Source organism: Panthera leo, chromosome D3 (assembly GCF_018350215.1).
Source record: "Panthera leo isolate Ple1 chromosome D3, P.leo_Ple1_pat1.1, whole genome shotgun sequence".
Lineage (NCBI taxonomy): Eukaryota > Metazoa > Chordata > Mammalia > Carnivora > Felidae > Panthera > Panthera leo.
This window is the reverse complement of record NC_056690.1, coordinates 69012125-69033958: the sequence shown is the minus strand read 5'-3', so window position 1 is coordinate 69033958 and position 21834 is coordinate 69012125. Positions and strand designations below refer to the sequence as shown.

The following is a 21834-nucleotide window of genomic DNA, read 5'->3' as shown; positions in this document are numbered from 1 at the left end:
GAGAGGAGAGAGGGGGATTCCTGCGTGTGGAAGGAGTCACTGTCTACAGGGAAAACACGAAGCTTGGCGTAAGGAGGTTCGGTTTCTGTCCATAGCTCTGCCTTTAACATCCTGAATAATATTTTGTATTTCCTTGCATTTTAAAATGGCTCTTTAGGATTTCTAAGAGAGCTTGTGTGTTCACTACACTGTGACTTTAACCTTGGACGAACTACCAGTTGTACACCTAAGTTTCTTTACCTGCTCCCATTCTTTTGCGGAGTTAAGGTAGTCCTCGTTTCTCAGGGGACTGCTCTTATGAAGGAGGGACTGGGGTGTGGAGAGAAGGTGCCTAGAAGTTGTGAGGGGGAAGATTGTTGTGGGAAAAGTCTGCAGTATTCAAGGAGGGAGCCCCATGCCACCTCCTGAAAGTGACCTCCCAGTGTTGCCTCCCCTTTAGGGTATTACTCTAGCCTTTACCTTTTGACAGTGATGGCCACTCTTCCCTTGAGATCATTCTCTTGGCTTCCAGAATGTCTTTTCTCTTCTTGTTCTTCCCCTTCTATGTCTCTGGGGGGCCCTTTGCTGTTTCCCCTTTTAGTCATGGTGTCGCCCAGAATTTTGACCTTGATCTTCTTTTCTTACTTGCCACATTATCCTTGGGTGATCACCTGTAGTTGCGTGATGTCAGCGGATGCTGATAACCCTAAAAGGTCTCACCTCTCTCCCAAGCACCAGCTTCATGTTTCTGAACTGCCCACTTGGGTATCCCTGACCATCTCCATCTGGATATTCCTGAGCATCTCTGGGTTTTGTGGCAGAATCATTAAGAGCACAGATACTGGGCACTTGCGTGGCTTAGTTGGTTCAGTGACTGACTTCAGCTCAGGTCATGATCTCACGGTTCATGAGTTCAGGCCCCACACTGGGCTCTGTGCTGACAGCTCAGGGCCTTGGAGCCTGCTTCAGATTCTGTGTTTCCCTCTCTCTGCTCCTCCCCCACTTGCTCACGCACGTGCACACGTGCTCTCTTTCTCTCTCTCAAAAATAAATAAACATTTAAAAAACACAGATTCTGGAGTTTGCCTGCCTGAATTTGACTCCTGACTCCACCGCTAAGTAGCTGTGTGCCTTAAGCAAAGTACTCAACCTTTGCCTCGATTTCATCCTCCCTAGAAAGGATGGATAGTGATAATGTGCACCTCATGCGATTATTGTCGAGCAGTGTCTGACACACAGCGAGCCCTGTGTGCGTCCTCGTAGCTACTGCTGCTGCTCTTTTCTTTAAGGCAGAGCCCTGGTCCTCCTGGGCCCTCTCCCTGCTCTTCTGCTCTTCCGTTCCTAGCACATACATTCACGTTCTCAGCCAGCTGCTGTTTCCCAAGTTGGGAACCTCGGAGTCGTCCATGACTTCCTTTCTGTCACTCTCTCTGTTGTCTCTTTGCCTTCCTGGTGGCTCAGACTGCTTTAGCTCGGTTACCTCCTCCGCTCTTGAGCAGTGTAGAAGTTACCTAAAGGATCTGCTTCTAGACCGTTCTCTTGGCAGCCCTTGTCTGTCCTTCCCTCTGGGGGTGGAGGAATCTTTCTACAGCAAGCACGCAGTTATGTACTTGTGCCTCACTCCTCGGGCTCTAGTTTTCAGACTTTGCTTCCTGGAGCCCTGGGGTTCTGTGGCGGGGACTGCCTGGCCACCGTGGGATGAGAGTGCACTGGGGAGAGATTGAGGACATAGACGAACGAGGAATGATCACTTCCTGCCCATCCCTTGCCCCATACTCCCCACCTGAACACCAGACACAACAGCTTCGCTTTTGCCTCTCCCGTTGTAGCCTTGCTGTCATAAAACTCTGGCATTCAGGATGAAGCCCAAGGTCTAAGTGAGACACGAGAGACGCTTCATAAACCATCCCCACTGGCAGCTCAGCCTTAACCCCGTGCTCTGCCGTGCGTGTGACACTCAGTGAGCGTGTGTGCCCTCCCGTTGCCTGCACTTGGATGTCTGCTTTCCCTTGTGCTCTTTTCTCTGTCCAGATGACCTTTACCCTTTTGCCCCATTTCCTTGGCTGACTCCCAAGTGTTCCTTCGGATTCCGCTCAGGCATCACCTCCAGGGCTGACCTCCCGTTCCTGCCTTCAGGTGCAGCTGGGCAGCCTCATCTGTGTCCCCATAGCTCTCCGCGCCCATCTCCATCGCTGCACTGACGATAGAACCTTCTGTGTACGTTTGTCCCCAACGCAACCACCTCCTCCAGGAGGGCAGGACAAAGACCACGTTGCTTTTGCATGTCACTGTATCCCAGGCAACTTGCGCATTGCCCGGCACATAGAAGGTTCTTGGTAAATATTTGACTTCCTGCCTGCCTCAGTGACTTCGACAAGATGAACTGCAAACCCCTTAGCATGTTTTCTTTGACAGCCCATCCCTGTCTTGCTAAACTTCTCTCTTGCCCCCGCTCACCCCGTGGACTTGCGTCGTTCTGGCCTTGGTACTTCCCTCGAGTCTCTCTGTGCCTCTGTGGGCGCTGTTTCCCCTTCTGAGTTCCTCTTCCTCCCCCTGTACGTCTCCCAGCTAGCAACCCCCTAAACGTCAAGGCCACAGAAAGTAGGTTTCCTCCGAAATGTACCCAGCCTTCCTCTGTGTTCCCACAGCCTACTCTTAAGACCCATGGTGTTCTCCAATTTCAGAATTGCAGGCTTTTTGTTGTTGTTGTTTCTTATCACCTTAGATTTGAGCTCCTTGGGAACAAGGAACATGTCTCTTTCATCATTTTGGAAGACAGATGTTCCATTAGCTTCTTCTCCGCGTAGAATCAAGCCCCGGACTTTTGATCCTTCACATTCGGTCTCAGACATCTCCATTCTGGTCTCATCTCCTGTCACTGACTGTGCACCTTCAACTGCAGCCTTTTCAGCAGCTGGTGGTTTTTTTAGCTTGTGTCCTGTTGGACTCACCGTACATATTCTACCCACATGCTGCTTTCTTTGCTGAAATGTTGGCTGTCAGGGCACCTGGGGGGGCTCAGTTGGTTAAGTGCCTGACTTTGGCTCGGGTCATGATCTCGTGATTCAAGAGTTCGAGCCCTGCGTCAGGCTCTGTGCTAGCACTGTGGAGCCTGCTTGGGACTCTCTCTCTCCCCCCTCTCTTTCTGACCCTACCCCTCTTGAGCTCTCTCTCTCAAAATAAATAAATAAACTTAAAAAAAAAAATGTTGGCTGTTAGCAGGAACTCTCTTGTCTTCAGGGTAGTGTATTCTTTTTATTCCAGTTTTCAAAATGTATATAGTATTTCAAGCATACGTCGAAGAGATAAATATAGCAATCCCTTATGTATGTATCTAGCGTAACAAAAACAACATTTTACATAGAGCGAGAGAGAGAAAGCAAGAGAGAGAAAGATTCTAGAGAATCTAGAGAGAGCTAAATCCCTTATTTTTTCCCCTGTCTGATTCCATTTCCTTCCCTTCTTTCTCAGAGAATAATAGCTATCTTAAATGTAGTATTTATCACTTCCATATGTTTTATTCAAATGTTTTATCCATAGAGGACAGGTAGTATCATTTTTGCATTTTTAATACACTATTTAAATAATATCCTTTTGGTCACATTCTTCTCTAAGGGCCCAGCAAACAACATTGTTTTTGAGATGTATCCTTATTATTGCGTGTACCTTTAGAAAACTTTAAATTACTACATAGTTTTTCATTGTATGAATATCTCACAGTTTATTTACCCATTCCATTCTTCCTCAGTGTTCTGGTTGTTCCCAGTTTTTCAGTGTTGAACCAGTTTGTAGTGAACATTCTTGTATAAAAAGAAAAGTCTAAAAAAAAAAAAAAAAAAAAAAAAAAAAAAAAAAAAAAAGAAAAGTCTAATCTTTTAAAAACAAATACTGTGGCAGCCATATCCTGAGTGAATAGTACAGTTGAAAGCCAGCAATTACCCGTTTACGTACAAACACCCTACGTCTTTACCGTGTACTCTGACCAGCATTAAGCCAGGGCTGGTACTTTGGTTGCAAAGCTTTCAGCAGACATTACTTTTCTCAGCAATCTGCAAGCCACGTCTCATACAAATTTAGGTCATTTTGCCTTAAAAATGTTAAATGCGAGCCAGAAATAGAATGTTTAAAAAAACAAAAAAAGAAGTTGAAAGCTCTGTGGCGGTTAAGACCTGAGGGGAAAGCCTGTTATATTGTAGAAGAATAACAACTTGAAGTAAGCGTGACTTCTCGGCTTCTCCTTCACGATAGAAAGCTGGGAGTGACCTCAACTCCTCTGTTCCCAAAGCAGCTTTCTTAAGAGCAGCCAGGAATGGTGGCCACAGCTCCTTGAGGTGGACCATTGCAACATTATCTGCCCTTACTACTCAGATTTCCCATCATGCCCAGCGGAAAGAGTTTGTGTTTGCATTGAAGCTCACTTCCTGGTTTTGTCTTCTTCTAACAAGGAGAGCGGGTTGTTGGTATTCACTTTTAAAGTAAACAAACTAGCCTTTCTTCTCCAAAGGAAACCATTTCGAATCCTTTCTGCTTTGATTCCTACCGCTCGTTTAATGAGTTTCTTCAGGTTTGATGGAAGTTACCCTAGATTACCTCTGTTGTCCTCTGAAGGTGAGCTCAGGGCATGGACAGAACCCCCAGTTTGTTGAACCCATTAAGCAGCTCCCGAGTTCTGGTATTTTGTGAACTCAGTAGAGTGTGCTGTCTTCTTCAGTGGCCCCCCCTTCTCCTCACACCGGGAAGCTCACTTCTTCCAGGAGCATTTATTGCTTTCCCTTCTTGTGTGGGCATTCGGTTCAGGCCTATGAGTCTTGCCATTCTCTATGCTAGAACTAACCATGCAAATTCTTTCAGTCTCAGAAAACTCCTCTAAAATTCCATTTGTTCCTGAAATGCACTGCGAGCAAAAGAATCTTACCAATTTTTCTCTTTGTGCATTTCCGTGGGGATATACTTTACACACTATCCCAACCCCAACATATTTTTGCCTTTTATTTTCATTATTTACAGAATAACTTGTATATTTGAAAAATGTATACTGCTACACAGTTCACTGTTCTATTCTTTTCCATTATTCTTTTACTCGGTAGTTTCACTTCAAGGAATTTATCCGGTAGATAGTCGCACCTCAGTATGCTAAAAATTATACAGAAGGGTGTTCAGCACAGTGCCGTTGATAGAAAAATAACTAAATGAAAGTGGAGACGTCGCAATGATTAATAATAGACTAGTTAAATTATGATATACCCGGATGTTTAGATAACCAAGTTACGGCACTCGGTGTTTATTGAATGGATCAAGAAATGCAAAAAGTATGAGGTGCAAAACTGTACGCATTTGGTGGTGGAATAAGAAAGATAGATGTGTGTGTACAGCATTCCTTCATATACATGCCTTGTCGCATATAACATTTCTGGAATCACAGATAACGTAGTGCTGCTCCGTACTGGCTACCAGCGCGTCGTGGCAAATGGGTGTGAACGGCAAGCGTGAGGTTCGCTTTCAACCTCAAAAGGACAAACAAAGAAAACCAAACCTCAAATGGAGAAGACCCTTGGGCAGGTTTCTGGACCTCCCTCTTGCGTTTCTCTCCAGTCTAATGATCTGCCTGCAAATTCCACCTGCCACGCAGCCGCCAGTCCTTCCCTCTGTGATTTCAGCGCAGCACGACGCTGCTGCATGCTGCCGGGTGCCAGCTTTCCGTACCACAGTCCGGAAGGCTTGTCTAGGCGCACACTCTCTCATAGGGACCACAGTCCTGCCCTGCGGGTGTTGTACGACATCTGGAAAATGTTGTCTCGTGTATCTCGTCCAGTTTTCCTAGGTGTTAATAGCAGGAAGGCTGTTCGGTACCAGTTAACCAATCATGGCCAGAAGTGGAAATCTTCTAATAAATGTATTTAAAGTCCTTGTTTTTGAGAAGAATGTAAAGCTGTGATAAGCGATAGACTGTATTACATTAGAAAAATAATCTGACCCAACACACTTATTTGAAAGATGAGAACATTGAGATACAAGTTCAAGTGACTAGTAATAGATCACGTTCCAAGTTACTCATAAAGTTCGTTCATATCCCAGACTGTCTGAATCTCTGTCCACTACTGTGGGAAGAAAATTATCCCGTGTTTGAAATACGGTCTTTAAGCTGTCAAACTTTTTTTATGCTTTAGACTCCTTATAATTTAAACATTCTCCTCACTTCATTTTTTGTCTTTTTGGTAGTATTACTAATCCTGCTATTAACACAGGCATGAAAAAAGTCACTACATGTATATTTTAGAATAATTGACGTCTTGTGGAACTCTATAATTCTCTATAAAACCTAGAAAAGGAGATACTCATTCTTTTTTTTTTTTTTTTTTTTTTTTCAGTTTGTTTTCCTTGCTGTCTAAAAAACACAACAAAGTTCTGGAACAAGCCACACAGTCCTTGAGAGGTTCACTGAGTTCCAATGATGTTCCTCTACCAGATTACGTAAGTAGTTACCTTACTTTGTCGGCAAGAGGTTTTCCTTTCATGGTTAGGTTCGTAAGAAACAGTACTCCTCTCTTCTCAGTGTCTGTCTATGGCCACGACGCCTCTACTGTGCAGAGAAAGAAGTGATGTCGCAAATCAAGGAAGAACTTTAAATGATTATTATCAAGTGGTTAAAGAAGTCAAACCTAAGCCAGTGATTGTTAATAATTTGGACTCTTGCGGGGCGCTCGGGTGACTCAGTCGGTTAAGCATCCAACTCTGTCTCAGCTCAGGTGTTGGTCTCAGCATTGTGAGTTCAAGCCTCGTGCTCTACGCCGGGCATGAAGCCTACTTAGAAAAAAAAAAAATAGGACTTGTTACCTTAGGCAAGAAACCCACTCAAACTATTACATAAAAGCACAAGGAGCAGTTTTATAGAAACTATGCAAAGGTTTCTCACTGAACTCAGGGGGGACAGGTACACCTAGATATCAGAGAACCAGAACCTGAAATTGAAAAGCCTTTTGGATTCAAGAATATTTTGTCTTTCTGAGGCTTTAGTTTAGTTTAGTTTCCAGGCTCTGCTTCCTTTTGCTTCGGTATTATTCTTGTGCTGCTATCAGCCAGATTTCCCCATTCGTTGACTGGGACCTAAAACAGCCACTCCAGCTTCCTCCCTCCCAAGCTGTAACATGTCCTGTGAGGGTCGTGTCTTCAGCCACCTGACCAGAGTCATGAAGTCCTCATTCTCACTTCACCTGGGAGAGAGAATCCAGTTGGCTCTGTTCAGATCAGGATGCTACCCTGGTCCTGTAAGCCATGGTCAGGGGACAGCAGCACTAATGTACTCCCTTGATTTCACCCACTTCAAAGATAAAGAGCTTATTACCACCTAACTTCAGAGGATGATGACAGAATAGAATGGGAGCAGCTCGGGGATGAGCATTATGACAGGAAGGAGAGAACATTCAGAGTTCCTTTAGGGCAGTGTCACTAACTGCAACAGTTCTTATATTTTGTTGGAACATGGCTTAGATGATGATGCTAAAAATCCTCATGTCATAAACCTCAGAACTTGTCCATCAAGTCTAATAAGGACCTCCCTGCATCCCCCGACGACAGCTCAGTGGGTTGATGTTCAGAAACTTCACGAGAGAATTTTGAAGCTCTGGGTTTGAAGTGGTGATGCATGCCAGACAGCCGGAGAGTTGTTTTGTTTCCTGTGGTTTGTTTCATTTCTAAATGGCTGTGCTGATAGGAGACTGTGGGAACAGCACCCGGTCCGGGTAGCAGTCGCTGACAAACAAGAGATAGCCGTGAGCGTTCACAACCCGACCCGTGCTGTTTGTCTTGTTTTGTGTTTATTGTGTGCGTGTGTGTGATGCTGTGATCTGTCATTCCCATTAAGGTATTAAGTTTGTAATTCCAAAGTATTTCTCTCTTACCAAAAAAAATATATATCTTTTCCTAATTGAATATTCTGAACTTAAAAAAAAAATAGCATAATAGCTCACTTCTATCCGAGCCATGACTTGTTATGGGAAAAATATTTCTTCCTAATCACTTCTTGGAAACCTCAGTTGGGGCCTCAGAGTGGCAGTGGAGATTGTGTTTATTGAGAGCTTGAAGTCAATGCATCTGTAAATGTTTTGTGATTTCTTATACAACTGTCATTTGCTTATGTAGTACTCCTGTGTCATTTCTTTCACAACAATGTGTTGAATGAATTTAGTCTTGACATTGTGCCAGCAGCATCCTCCTGTAATCAGAGACCAGAAAAATGACAATGTCTTTGAGAAAATGGGTCGTGTTTAATGTATTCGCCAATCATGGTGATTATGCAGTGACGGGACAGGTTGAACTCCCAACGGACATATGACCTCTACTGTTGAACTTGACAGTTTTTAGAGTTGCTGACTTCTTCTTGCATGAGACTTTCACTAAGTAACAGTGAATTCCCTAAAGTATCTGCTCCATAGAAATGCTGGGAAAATTCCATTTGGAATCTGTCATTGACAGTCCTCATTTTAGCAGCCATGCCACAACATACTCCAAGTGCATTTATGAACTTGAATTTTGCTGCCTTTCCTTAGAGTTAATTGAAGAGGGTGGGTGGCCCTGATTCAGTGGTAGTGACAGTAACGGAATCACTGCAAGGCAATTGAGGAACACAATGGCAGTCGTAAAAGTACATGTTCTTCTTCCGAGGTAACCGGCTGTTTTCACTCGTCATTCCCAGTGTTCAAAACACCATGAGCGAGGTGCATATTTGAAACCACATCCTCACTGTCACTCTCTTTTAAATTGGTCACTAACTGGGAGGGGCGCCTGGGTGGCTCAGTCGGTTAAGCCTCCGACTTCAGCTCAGGTCACGATCTCACGGTCCGTGAGTTTGAGCCCCGAGTCGGGCTCTGGGCTGATGGCTCAGAGCCTGGAGCCTGCTTCCGATTCTGTGTCTCTCTCTCTCTCTGTCCCTCCCCTGTTCATGCTCTGTCTCTCTCGGTCTCAAAAACAAATAAACGTTAAAAAAAAAAATTTTTTTTTAAATAAATAAATAAATAAATGAATTGGTCATTAACTGGGAAAATAAAATGTGTTTCCTTTTTCCCTCCCTAGAAATTTTAATTAAATGTCTCTGTCACCAGGCACATAAAGCTCTGTGTCCTAGACTGATGCTTTCGACCACGTATTTGAAAAAGATGGAAAAGGAAAAGGAAAGGGTCTACATGCAGCAGTGGAGATTGAATGAGTTTAAATAAGTGCTTAAAATCAGGAATGTGTTTTTCTTCTCACTGTAATACACAGAGTGCTTTGAGTCTACCTAGAGGTTTCTGAGTATATTAAGAAAATATTTATTCTCATTATAGTGTGTAATTCACAAGCCAGTTGAGTAACACCACAGAAAACAATAGCAAGCTACCAAAACATCAGTATTAATTCTTTAGTACAACCTTGTTTGTCAAAACATCTCAAGGGAAACCTGAAGCCTTCCACCAAGTTCCAGATAATGAGGGTACTGGTCCGGCTGCTTGACAGGAAATAAAATTTCAGTGAAAAAAAATTGCACTCAAGTCCTCTTTGGGGAGAGAGAACCCGTAGTGCAGAGAGTCATAGCTGGTTCTGCGGTCTTTGTACAGGGGCAACGTACATGTTTCGTGAAGCACATGAAGTTCAGTTGACGACGTGGCCGCGCTTTGGTATCTTTATATCAGGATTTCCTAAAAGTTAATTCAATGACTAAAGGGACAGGAGAGAATTGTTAGAATCTTTCAAGATTTTTTAAAATTAAGAATAAGTCTCAGGGCGCCCGGGTGGCTCAGTGGGTTAAGTGTCCGACTCTCGATTTCGGCTCAGGTCACGAGATTGAGCCCCGCGCCTGGCTCTGTGCTGACAGTGCAGAGCCTGCTTGGGATTCTCTCTCTCCCTCTCTTTCTCTCTGCCCCTCCTCTGCTTGCTTGTGTGTGCTCTCCCTCCCCCCCTCCCCCATAAATAAAGATTTCCAAAAAAAAAGTAAATAAAATAAAAATAAGCCTCTAAAACAACTTTGGTCATATAACAAACCTGAATCTAGAAAGTGAAACAAAAATAACAAATGAGTTTAGTTGCTTTTTAAACTATAACCGTGGTTTTTCAATTATGAATGTTATTACAATGTCACATAAGCTTTATTTCCCTAACAATCATCTTAGCAACTATTTGAGATGAGAAGACTAACTTTATTTTAGGTGGAACCATAAGGAACCAAATTATATTGTCCTTTGATCATCAACAAACTTGGGAAACTTTCTGTAGGACTGACTCTACCATCTAATAAAAAAAAATTTTTTTTTAATGTTTATTGATTTTGAGAGACAGAGCATGAGCAGGGGAGGAGCAGAGAGACAGGGAGACACAGAATTGAAAGCAGGCTCCAGGCTCTGAGCTGTCAGCCCAGAGCCTGATGGGGGCTGGAACTCACGAGCCGCGAGATCATGACCTGAGCCAAAGTTGGACACTCAACCGACTGAGCCACCCAGGTGCCCCTCTACCATCTAATTTTAAATGGTGAATTCAAGGATGTAAACCAAAAAGACCCAGCCAAAAAGATTAAGGAGACAGAATCAGAAAAAAACAGCTGAGGTATAAACAGCAGCTAAGAGTTTATCATTGAATCTAAGCAAGTATAATGCTACTAACTTACATCTATGTGTCTGTGTACACACACGTACATGCACACACATCCCAATGGTTTTCAAAGTCTCATTTTTATTCTCCTTCTCCTGTACCACTGTAGGGTAGAGTTGTCCAGAAGCTACATGGTCAATGATCATTTCATTGCTCTGGCAGCTCACAGAATGCGTTGTGTTCTTGTGTTTTAAATTGTTCTTGGCTTTAATTTGTAATATAATAAATACCACTATATATAATCCACATAAAAACAGTTTCTTAAGAGCATCAGAGATTTTTAAGAAGATAAAAGGCTCTTGAGATGAGAGGACCAGTGGTATACATGATCTGTTGCACACACACAAAGAAGGAACAACTAAATATATGCTCTTTTCTATCCTGTAATTGTTTCATTTGTAATATCTTCTCTCCTAGTAGGATTGAGTGCACTTTGAAGTGCGCATGAGTCTCTTGTGTCTTAGGCTGAAAAAAGGAGGCTAAATATTAACTGGTTAATTGATGGGGATGAAGCTCTGTCTCCGCACGCCTGCACGCTCTTGCCGGTGTCCAGAACTGAAAAGGAGTCTCAGGCCTAAATTATATCTGTATGACATTTAATTTGAATGGTTTGGTCATTTTCTTAGTCAAAGAAGATTAGTTTCCAACACATGTCATGGATGTGTGTAATTTTTTAAGCTAAATTATATATTTTCTCATTAATTTGTACATGATCTTTATATCACAGTTGCTTCTTTCCTGGGATGCCTGGCTGGCTTCCTCAGTGGAGTATGTGACTCTTCTTTTTTTTTTTTTTAATTTTTTAATTTTTTTAATTTGCATCCACGTTAATTTGCAACCACTGTTGCATAGTGCAACAGTGATTTCAGGAGTAGATTCCTTAATGCCCCTTCCCCATTTAGCCCATCCCCCCTCCCACAACCCTTTCAGTAACCCTCTGTTTGTTCTCCATATTTAAGAGTCTCTTATGTTTTGCCCCCCTCCCTGTTTTATATTATTTTTGCTTCCCTTCCCTTGTTTTCATCTGTTCTGTGTCTTAAAGTCCTCGTATGAGTGAAATCGTATGATATTTGTCTTTGAGTGACTAATTTCACTTAGCATAATACCCTCGAGTTCCATCCATGTAGTTGCAAATGGCTGGAGTATGTGACTCTTGATCTTGGGGTCATGAGTTCAAGCCCCATGTTGAGTATAGAGATTACTTATAAAAATTAAATCTTAAAAAAAAAAAAAAGAATTGTCTCTTTCCTATTCAAAGGGTAGTTGTAGCGTTTTTTCCTTTTAGTTCAGTACACATAAAACAGGTTGTTCAACGTCAACTCGATCTAATAATTTGCTGTCTTAAATTGTAGCTTCCTAAAGAGCAAAAGCCATGTATTTGAGCTTTGTTCTGATCAAGTCTTGACTGCTTATCATTATCATTCTACATGGAACCCCAAAATATTGCTAACCCTGGAATATGTCATTTGACTTACCTTTTGAACCAATACTCTCCTGGCTCTTGTTTATTTTTGCTTTTAGACATTTCATTTCTTCAGAAAGAGGCTACGAGGTATTCTGAACTGATTCTATACGACAAGGAATTACTTTTGGGTGTTTATTCCAGTGATGGTGACATTAAGAAAGATCTTGATCAAACTTCTATCCGGGAATTACTTTAGCATGATGTGAGAGGTAAAAATGAAGTAAGCATAGCGCCTGTACACAGGGAATCTGAGAGGCTAATGAAAACAAGTGCACAACTAAATTACTATTCCATGTGACATATTTTATAAGGTGGCTATAACCAAACCTGGGGGGTTTCAGAAGAGGAAGAGAACGATTTGGGGGGAGTAGGAAAGGAATTGGGCCGGTTTTCATGGAAAGGAGTTGCAATTTGAGCTGGGTAGTACTTTTAAGAAGAGAGATTAAGTCGGGAAAATAATCCAGGAGTTCTGCTTCTTGAACAAGGGCATAGAAGTGAAAACGGCACGTCGTCGCCATAGGGTTTCTCGTGTGTGACAGGGTGTCTGGCGTGTAAGAACGGCTCACACCATACCCAAAAATTAGCTCAAAATCTAGCAGAGACCTTAAATGTAAGAGCTAAGACTATGATATCCTTAGAAGAAAATGCAGGACTAAATTTTAGGTGACAAAAGAAAAACAGATAAATTAGACTTCATCAAAATGTAAAGCTGTTGTGCTTCAAAGGATATCCCATCAAGAGAGTGAAAAGACAGCCCCCCGAGTAGGGGGAAATACTTGCAAATCTTATATCTGATAAGGGACCAGGATTCGGAATATGTAAGGAACTCTTAACAGCTCAATCACAAAAAAGGCAAACAGTCCAAATTTTAAAAACGGGTGAATCTTTTGTAAGCTGGTTCTGTAACGTGTATATCTTACGCATAGCTATCTGGCCTTGGACAGGTCATTTTGCCTCTCTAGACCTCCGTTGCTTCGTCTGAAAATCGGAGTAACAGTAGAATCCACTACGCAAGATTGTTGTCAGGATTAAATGAGAGTCCAGGTAGGATCCTTGGCACAGCCAAGTGTTTAGTAAGTGTTAGCTCTTACAGATGTGCTGTGCAGTTCATGTTTGGGAAAGATATTCTGGGGCAACAGGAGTTGGTTCGGAGGATGGAGATGGCTCCACACCCTCTAGTGACAGGGAAAATTCCTGCAGGCTACGTGTGACCCCATCAGATGGAGGGGGAGAGATAACGGGAGCCACCATGAACTGACCACAGTTGAGTGGTACCATCAGGAAGCATCTTTAATCTGTCTTGAAATATCTAAGTAGTTATTTGGCACCAAAGGGTGAATCTCAGCCCCATAGAGGGGCCTTCACTCAGCATGCTCCCTGATGTTAGAAATATACCAGGGCTGAGTGTGTCCCAGAGTTCCTAAGATGAACCAAACCAGAGTGACCACCAAAAGCAAAAGGAGTGTCTTGTGTTGGCATTTTTCGAGTCCATCAGCCACTTTTCCTGAATGCCAGACACTCCACTAGGCCCTGGGTGAGGCAGTGAGGGGCTGGATGCTCACCGATCCCTGGATATACAACTAAGCACTTTTTTCCATCGTGCTTGCGTCTTGCACGCGAAGGGGGCGTGTCCACCTCCCCCTACCTCTCTCATCATGTGCTAGCTTGGATGCAGGAAATCTATTAAGAGATTCCAGGGTCCATAGTATGGCAAGTGCATGGACCCCCAAATCATCTTACTGAAAGCCAGTTGGGTACCCTGTTGGACTGTGATGCAAGAGAGCAATAATGCTTTTACTACATTACAAAAGAAAATGGGCACAAAGGATCTGAATAGTCATGTCTCCAAAGCAGATATACAGGTGACCGGTAAGCGCTTTGAAAGATGCTCAACATCATTGTCAGAAAGTGCAAATTTTGGGACACCTGGGTGGCTCAGTCAGTTAGGCATCTGACTTCAGCTCAGGTCATGATCTCACGGTTCGTGAGTTCAAGCCCCACATCGGGCCTGGAGCCTGTCTCAGATTGTGTCTCCTTCTCTCTGCCCCTCCCCCACTTGTGCTCGCTCTCTCTCACACTCTTTCTCTCTCTCTCTCTCTCAAAAATAAATTTAGGGGTGCCTGGGTGGCTCAGTCGGTTCAGCGTCCAGCTTCGGCTCAGGTCATGACCTCACGGTTTGTGAGTTCGAGCCCCGTGTCGGGCTCTGTGCCGACAGCTCAGAGCCTGGAGCCTGCTTCAGATTCTGTGTCTCTCTCTCTGCTCCTCCCCTGCTCGTGCTCTGTCTGTCTCTCTCTCAAAAATGAACACTAAAAAAATTTTTTTTTAATTTAAAAAAAAGAAAAAAGACAGTGCAAATTTCAACCACAGTGAAGTTTCCACCACCAAGATGACTTATCAAAAGACAGAAAATCACAAGTGTTGATGAGGGTGTGGAGAAATTAGTACCCTCATTCAACTCATGGTGAGAATGTAAAATTGTGCAGCTGGTTCGGAAAACAATCTGCAGTGCCTCAATAAGCTGAACATGGAATAATCATATGACCCAGCATACGATGATACTCTCAAAGAATTGAAAACAGAAGTCCAGGCGAAACGTGAGTGGTCATAGCACCTTTATTCCTAATAGGCAAAAAATAGTAACAATCCAAATACCTATCAACTAGCCAAAAAGTGTGGTATATCCATACAATGGAATATTATTGGATAGTTAAAAAAGAATGAAATACTGATAGGAGCTTCAACATGGATGAACCCTGGAAACGTTGTACTAAGTTAAAGAAGTCAGTAACAAAAGGCCACATGTCATTCATAGGAAATGGCCACAACAGGTCCACATCTTACAGAGTTAGATAGTGGATGCATCGGACTGGGGATGTGAAGCAGAATGAGGAGTGACTGCTGAGGAGTACAGATTTCTTTTGCAAATGATGAAAATGTTTTAAAATGAGATGGTGGTGATGATGCACAACTCTGTGAATATACTAAAAGCCACTGAATTGTACACTTCAAATCAGTGAGGTATATGGTGTATGAATTTTATCTTGATGAAGCCATTTTTAAAAAGTAGTGCTTGGAGCACTAGGAAAAAAGAACTATTTGTTGAATGAGCTGGATAGATACCAGCTTGACTGGCCTTGTGGCAAAGGATGAATGTCGGAGAATAAAGCTCATACTTTGAAAAAGTTCATATATTCAGGGAGGGAAACTGTGTCTTGAGCAGTGATTTGACTTGAGAAACTGTTAAAGTCAGTCAGATCTGCAGCTGCACAAAGGTGTGTTTGTTTTTCAGCCTGACTTACGAACAAAAAAGTGCAAACAAGCAAAATATCCGTTAACGGGGAACTGATTAGAAAACGTATAAATTCATCCAGTGCGATATTCTGCAGCCATTTTTATAAAAACCAAATCCAGGCCATATGGGTTTGTGTGAAATGTAACACTTAAGTAACCAAACAACAACAAAAAGAAAAGAAAAAAACCCCAGAAAACAGAGAACTTTGTAGTATGTAGGTTATACGTACATTTAAAAATACGCCTTTAGTTTTTCTGGAAGATGCATAAGAAACTAATAAATAGTAGTCACTAATAAATAACTAGTAGTGGGGAGTCAAACTGAAGGCCAGCAAGGGCAGAGAACTTGTACTTTTTACCATATACCTTTCTTTACAGGCTCAGTTACTGAAATTTTTGCCAAGGACACCCGGGACTTACTTTTCCCTTCCTTCCCTCCTTCCTCCTTTCCTTTCTTCCTTCCTTCCTTTACCATTTTAAGATAACTTTTGACTTACAGAAGAGTTTTAAGGAACTTCCATATACCCTTCACCCAGCTTTCCCTTTTGTTAATATCTTACATGACCACAGACCATTTATCAAAACTAAGAAATTAACCTTGGTCCGTACTGACTCAAATCCAGATCTCATGCATGCTTTACCAGTTCTATCACTGATGCCCTTACCCTTTTCTAGGATTCAAGCCAGAATCCCACGTTGCGTTTTGCGTCACGTCTCCTTAGTCTTTCCTTGTCCTTCTTGACCTTAACATTTTTGAAAAGTACTGGTCAGTTAGTTGGTAGGATGTCCCTCAGTTTGGGTGTGTCTGGCATTTTATCACGATTAAATTGACGTTATGCATCACTGAGAAGGGTACTGCAGAGGTGACATGCCCTTCTCGGTGCCTCATGTCAGGGAACGCATGACGTTAGTGTATATTGCTGGTGACGTTTACCTGCATTTGCCTTGATCGGTTCACTATAGTGATATCTGCTAGGATTCTTGACTGTGCACTTGCTGATTTTTCCCTTTGTAATTACTCTGTATTTGGGGGAGATTCTTTGCGACTGTGCCAGTATCCTGTTTCTGCTTAAACGTTATCCCACAAATTTTAGCATCCAGTGATCTCATCTGCATCTTATATTGCTGATTTATTAGTGATTTTCTATTTGTCTCATTCCTTTTACATCTATTGAACAGTTCTGCAAGGAAGATTTGTCACCTGTCCTCAATGTATTCATTTATGCAGTTATGTATGTATATCAGTGTGGACTCATAGATCCTAATTTTATTCTTTCTTTGTCTTCTAATCCAGGGCTATTGCTATTTTGTTGTTCAGGTTATTCCAACTTTGGCCATTAGGAGCCCTTTGGGGGTGCCTCCTGTGCCCTTTGAATATGCTCAGACCTTTTTCTTTTTCTTTTCTTTTTTTTTTTTTTGAGATATTCAAGATGTTCTAGCTCATCAGGTGTTTCCCCTGCTCCAGCTCTGGAATCCACCAGATTCTATAAAGAATCAAGATCTTTATAGCTGCTTTCATAATGAAGAAACTGCTCTTAAAAAAACCAGAAAAGGAAATCTTCTAAATAACGTTGGTAAACATCTCTAAAGAAACAACTGCTTTGATCTCAAATAGATCTCAAGCCCCACATTGATTAGGTCCCAGGAAGTTTCTTCTTTAGTACAATTGATTTTCAAATTCAAATAAATAAGCCCTCTAGCAAGTAAGCAAACCTCCCCCCTTCCACTACTACTTTAATTACAAACCAGGCCTGACTTTAACATAATCAAACCGATTTTCTTGGTTGTATTGTAACTTGGCTTTGGACACACTTCTGAACTAGACGTTTCAGAAATGCGCTGAGAATTCTAAGGGCAATATTTAGTTGGAAGACTCTCCTCTTATTAAAAAAAAAACAAACAAAATTCTTCATTCTTAAAAAGCACACCTCCATTGAGGGAAAGAATATTGCCCTTTCCTTATTCCTGGAAAGGATGTTTGTCCTGTCTGTTCTTAAGGAGTATGGTAGAGTATTCTTTTTAAGGACTTTTAAAGAACAATTATCATTAAAAATACTTAAATAACTCTTATGTTCTTTCCTCTGGCTTGTAAAAGGAAAATAGGATGCATTTGCATTGAAGTCTGGCAATGATTAATTAACTTTCGAAGCAAAGTTTAAAGAGTACAGAAAATAACCCATGCGTATTAAATTCAGTAGCAGTATGTGAATATATTTATAAAAACTAGTGATAATGGGTTTTTTTTTCCCTTTCCCATTGTGCTGAAAAAATTCTTACCTGCTGCTGTGCAGAGCTAATATGAAAATACCTTTTCCTGTCAGTCTCCAAGTTTTATTTATTTAAGAAATCTTAATTTAAATTTTCTGTTTCCTCAAATTTTGAATGTTTTTCTCTATTTCTCCCTTTCTGACTGAGTTTGTAGTTCCTAATAGGAAGAAAAGAAGTCTTCTATTTGGAATTTTCTTTGATATATCCTTGATTTACATGGCAAATAGAAAGCAGCTGTCTATTTAAGCATCTAATTCTTGAAACCATAGTCCCCTCAAGCGTCATCTGGAAATAATGTAGCTTGTAAAACAAAGCTAAGAAGAAAAGGCAATGTTTGTTTTATGTGGGATGAATGATTTCTGTTAGGGTCCTTTAATTCGGCTATTATGAGGGTTATTAAAAAGCAGTATTACAAAAGAGGTTTAAATGAAAAGAATTTTTTTGAGCTGGTATCTTATTATTACAGTTGATTATAGTCAAAGCTGCAAATGTTTTATAAATGGCACTTTATTTTTGTTTCTCCAAAAAAGACCCCCAAAAACCAGTAATCTTATTCATTGTATGAGTGGAAATTCAACTCTTTCCTTAGCTGATTTAATTTACGAAACAAATTATATTTGAGAATTCAGCTCTCCCTGTTTTTCTGGAAGTTTCATGGATTTCTGAAAAATTCTTAAGAATCCTTACAAGAACATTTGAGGAACACCTTACAAATGCAAAAACGAACGTGAAAGCATCAGAGTTTTATCCAAACTTCGGGTATTAGAAGATTCGATCAACACCAGAGAAAGTTAAGCCTAAATTGTTTATTAATTTACTCATAGATTATTTGAGTTTTTGAGATGTGAGTTTGGAGGCCTCTGTCATGAGAAGCGGTATATGGAGGGAAGTAGAAAGGCAAGTTCATTTGTGATTTGACATTTGTTAGAGGCGTTTTCATGATTGGAGTATATTGGTTTTCTTCTTTTGTTAATATAACAAAGCAGTTGTTTTTGGATAATTGACATATAAGAACTAAATTCAGTCCTTAAATGTACTTGCTACCAGGGAAATGATATTACTTAGCATGTTTGTTTAATAACGAATAGCGCATGGTTAATTATTTTCATGCATTTGAGGCCCCTTGTGATCTCTCACCTGGTACCCTCTGTGATCTCAACTTTGCATTTTGATTGAGGTCACCAGAAGAGTATTGTGTTGTTGTGAAACACGTCTGTTTTCCTTGAATGTGCAATGCTAGCTGACCATGTTAGTGACTGAATTAATGCCATCCTTGTTTGGATCATATTCTAAGGCTACAAAGTACTGAGCCTTTAATAATTAGGTACGCTCTCTCTTACGAAGTTGTTTCATACTGGTCACTAATTCAGATAAGAGTAAGAGTAACTTTTGTTTCACTGTGCGTCGCACTTTCGCTTATTAACCAATTCCAAGTACTAAATTCCCCGTACCCATTGGGAACGCTCCATGATATCATCACTCATACTTGCCTGGTGAACAGTTAGTGATAACGGTTCCAAAGGAGCTATGCATGCATAAACACGCTCCATATGGCACTTGAAATTCCTTATTCTTTCCTCCCACATGTTGTTAGCTGCTACCATTTTTTTCAGGTACCTTTCTCTTCCCTGGGAGGACACCAGTAAAGATAAAACTCTCTGCCCTCTTGAAGCCTACCTTCTCATAGGGAGAGCTCTGTAACGATTGCAAGCCCGGGTGAATGAATGAACAAATGAATGGCCTGTTAGAAGATCCCGTGGGAAAATGGAGGATAGACAGGGATGGAAAGCGCTGGCAACGGGAAGTTAGTGGTGTCAGTGGGCGGCCAGTGGAGTGCCTTCCTCATTGAGAAGGCAACATTTGAGCAAAGATAAGTCAGGGGGCTGTGCCAAAGACGTGTGCTGGTGAGATGGAACAAGGCATGCACAGGGCTTCGGGCAGGAGCGGCCATGAGCCTGGCAGGGTGTTGAGGCTGGGAAAGAGATGATCTGGATGCTGTGGATAATCACCTTGAACAACTGCGGGGTGGAGGAGTAATCCAGAAAAGTTTGAGATAGAGCAACAGCCTGAGAAGCAGAAGACCTGTGCTCAGTCTTTTTCTTACCTTTAACTTGCTGTGAGCTTTGGCGACTTACTTTGCCATTCTGACGCTTGATTTCCTTGCCTTTAAAATGTATCTTGAAGTAGCTTTTTTGCGTGTAATTTCCTTAACATTAGCATTCGCTGGACATCGGTGTGAACGATGTCCCCTGAAACACGGCCTAGAATATGGTATGAATATTGTGCCCTGGAGTTACACGGCGGTAGTGGGCCCAGGTGTAGGAAGAGGCTTAATAGGAAATACAGAATCATGGTGCAGATCCTTTCTTTAAGGATTTGAGACAGACGTTTTTAGATGTCACAAAATGACAGACATATTTGTAGATAAACTAAATATCAGCCTATGTTTTATAGAATGCTATAAATAAAAAGGCTTCCCTGAGAAGGCATAGTAAAAATTTGGGGTGGTTTTCATTCAAGTCTCCTATAGTAGAAGGGTCTTTAACTACATCAGTATATAGAGTGGTTGAGAGTGTCGCCTTTGTGAGAAGAATTCTTAGAAGATGGACCCAGCCTTATATTTTTTTTAGTTTCCTGAAATTTCCCTATGGAGGCAACAAAGAAAATGCACCCGCACTCATTCACACTAACATCTGCAACAAATGAGATGGCAAAATAACCACCGGAAACCCAGAATCCAAGAGAGTGGATACAAACTACCGAGAACTACAAGATCCCTGTAGTGTCTGTGTGGGAGGAACTAGAAGGAAGCAAAGAGATCTGAGAACAGGAGGACCCCAAAGTAAGCAGAAGGGACTCACTGGAAAGCATACTGGAGAGGCCAGTTTGAGAAAAGCACCTGAAACTCTTAGGGGTTTTGCATACTCTAATTCACAGTTGAATGTAAGGCGTCTGCTGTAAGATCTGAAGGAGTTCTAGACTTCGGGCCCTATGAACTTTTAAAACTAAACAGCTGAAGCTTTCTTCTAGAACCAAACCCCACACTGACGTGAAGCTACTAGAAATACAGCCCACAGAGAAGGTCAAGGACACTAAGCAAACTAATAAAAAGTTCAGATAAATGTCGGGCTAGAGAAGAGAGCCAGAAGATCCCAAAAAGAATGTGGCGGTATTTAGGAGCACTTCTCAAAAACTAAGAAAGGTTTGCCCTAGTGTCCTGAGACTAGAAAGTGCTAGACCCACCCCTCCCTCCTAAAATGTTAGGAAAACTAACTTTATTAGAAATGAGCACAAGAGAAAGGTCAGTCAAATCCAGTGCAAAGATAGAAGATAAAAGAAAATGAAGAGAATATCTGTAGTGATAATGAAAGCATGAGATGCACCCATAAAATAAATGAAAACTCTTACATAACTTTTCAAAACAACTAAAAGAAACTAAGAAAATGATACAAGTTAAAATAGAATGGGGCTCCTGGTTGGCTCAGTCAGTGGAGCATATGACTCTTGATCTCGGGGTCGTGAGTTCATACCCCACATTGAATGTAAAGCTTACTTAAAAAAATAAGTACTGGAAAACAGTATGGAGGTTTCTCATAAAACTAAAAATAGAACTGCCCTACAACCCAGCAATTGCACTACTAGGCATCTATCCACGGGAGAGAGGTGTGCTGTTTTGAAGGGACACGGCACCCCCATGTTTATAGCAGCACTATCAACAATAGCCAAAGTATGGAAAGAGCCCAAATGTCCATCAGTGGATGAATGGATCAAGAAAATGTGGTATATATATACAATGGAGTATTACTCGACAATCAAAAAGAATGAAATCTTGCCATTTGCAACTACATGGATGGAACTGGAGGGTATTATGCTAAGCGAAATTAACCAGAGAAAGACAAAAGTCATATGACTTCACTCATATGAGGACTTTAAGAGACAAAACAGATAAACATAAGGGAAACAAAAATAATATAAAAACAGGGAGGGGGACAAAAAAAGAGACTCATAAATATGGAGAACAAACTGAGGGTTTCTGGAGGGATTGTGGGGGGGGGATGGGCTAAATGGGTAAGGGGCATTAAGGAATCTACTGAAATCATTGCTTCACTATATACTAACTAATTTGGATGTAAATTTTAAAAAATAAAAATTAAGTTAAAAAAATAAAGATTTTTTAAAATTTTTTTAAATAAATAAACTTTTTTTAAAAAGTA

General features: G+C 41.4%; 1 protein-coding gene across 6 annotated transcripts in view; it reads left to right on the top strand.

Moving 5' to 3' along the window:
- Nucleotides 1-21834, top strand: part of DYM (dymeclin) — a 351049-nt gene that overhangs the window by 238129 nt on the left and 91086 nt on the right. For all 6 annotated transcript variants that reach the window (XM_042910992.1, XM_042910997.1, XM_042910996.1 and 3 more), the window contains one exon: nucleotides 6348-6450. In XM_042910992.1, coding sequence (XP_042766926.1) covers nucleotides 6348-6450 — 103 coding nt within the window. The remainder of the gene's footprint in view (nucleotides 1-6347; nucleotides 6451-21834) is intronic.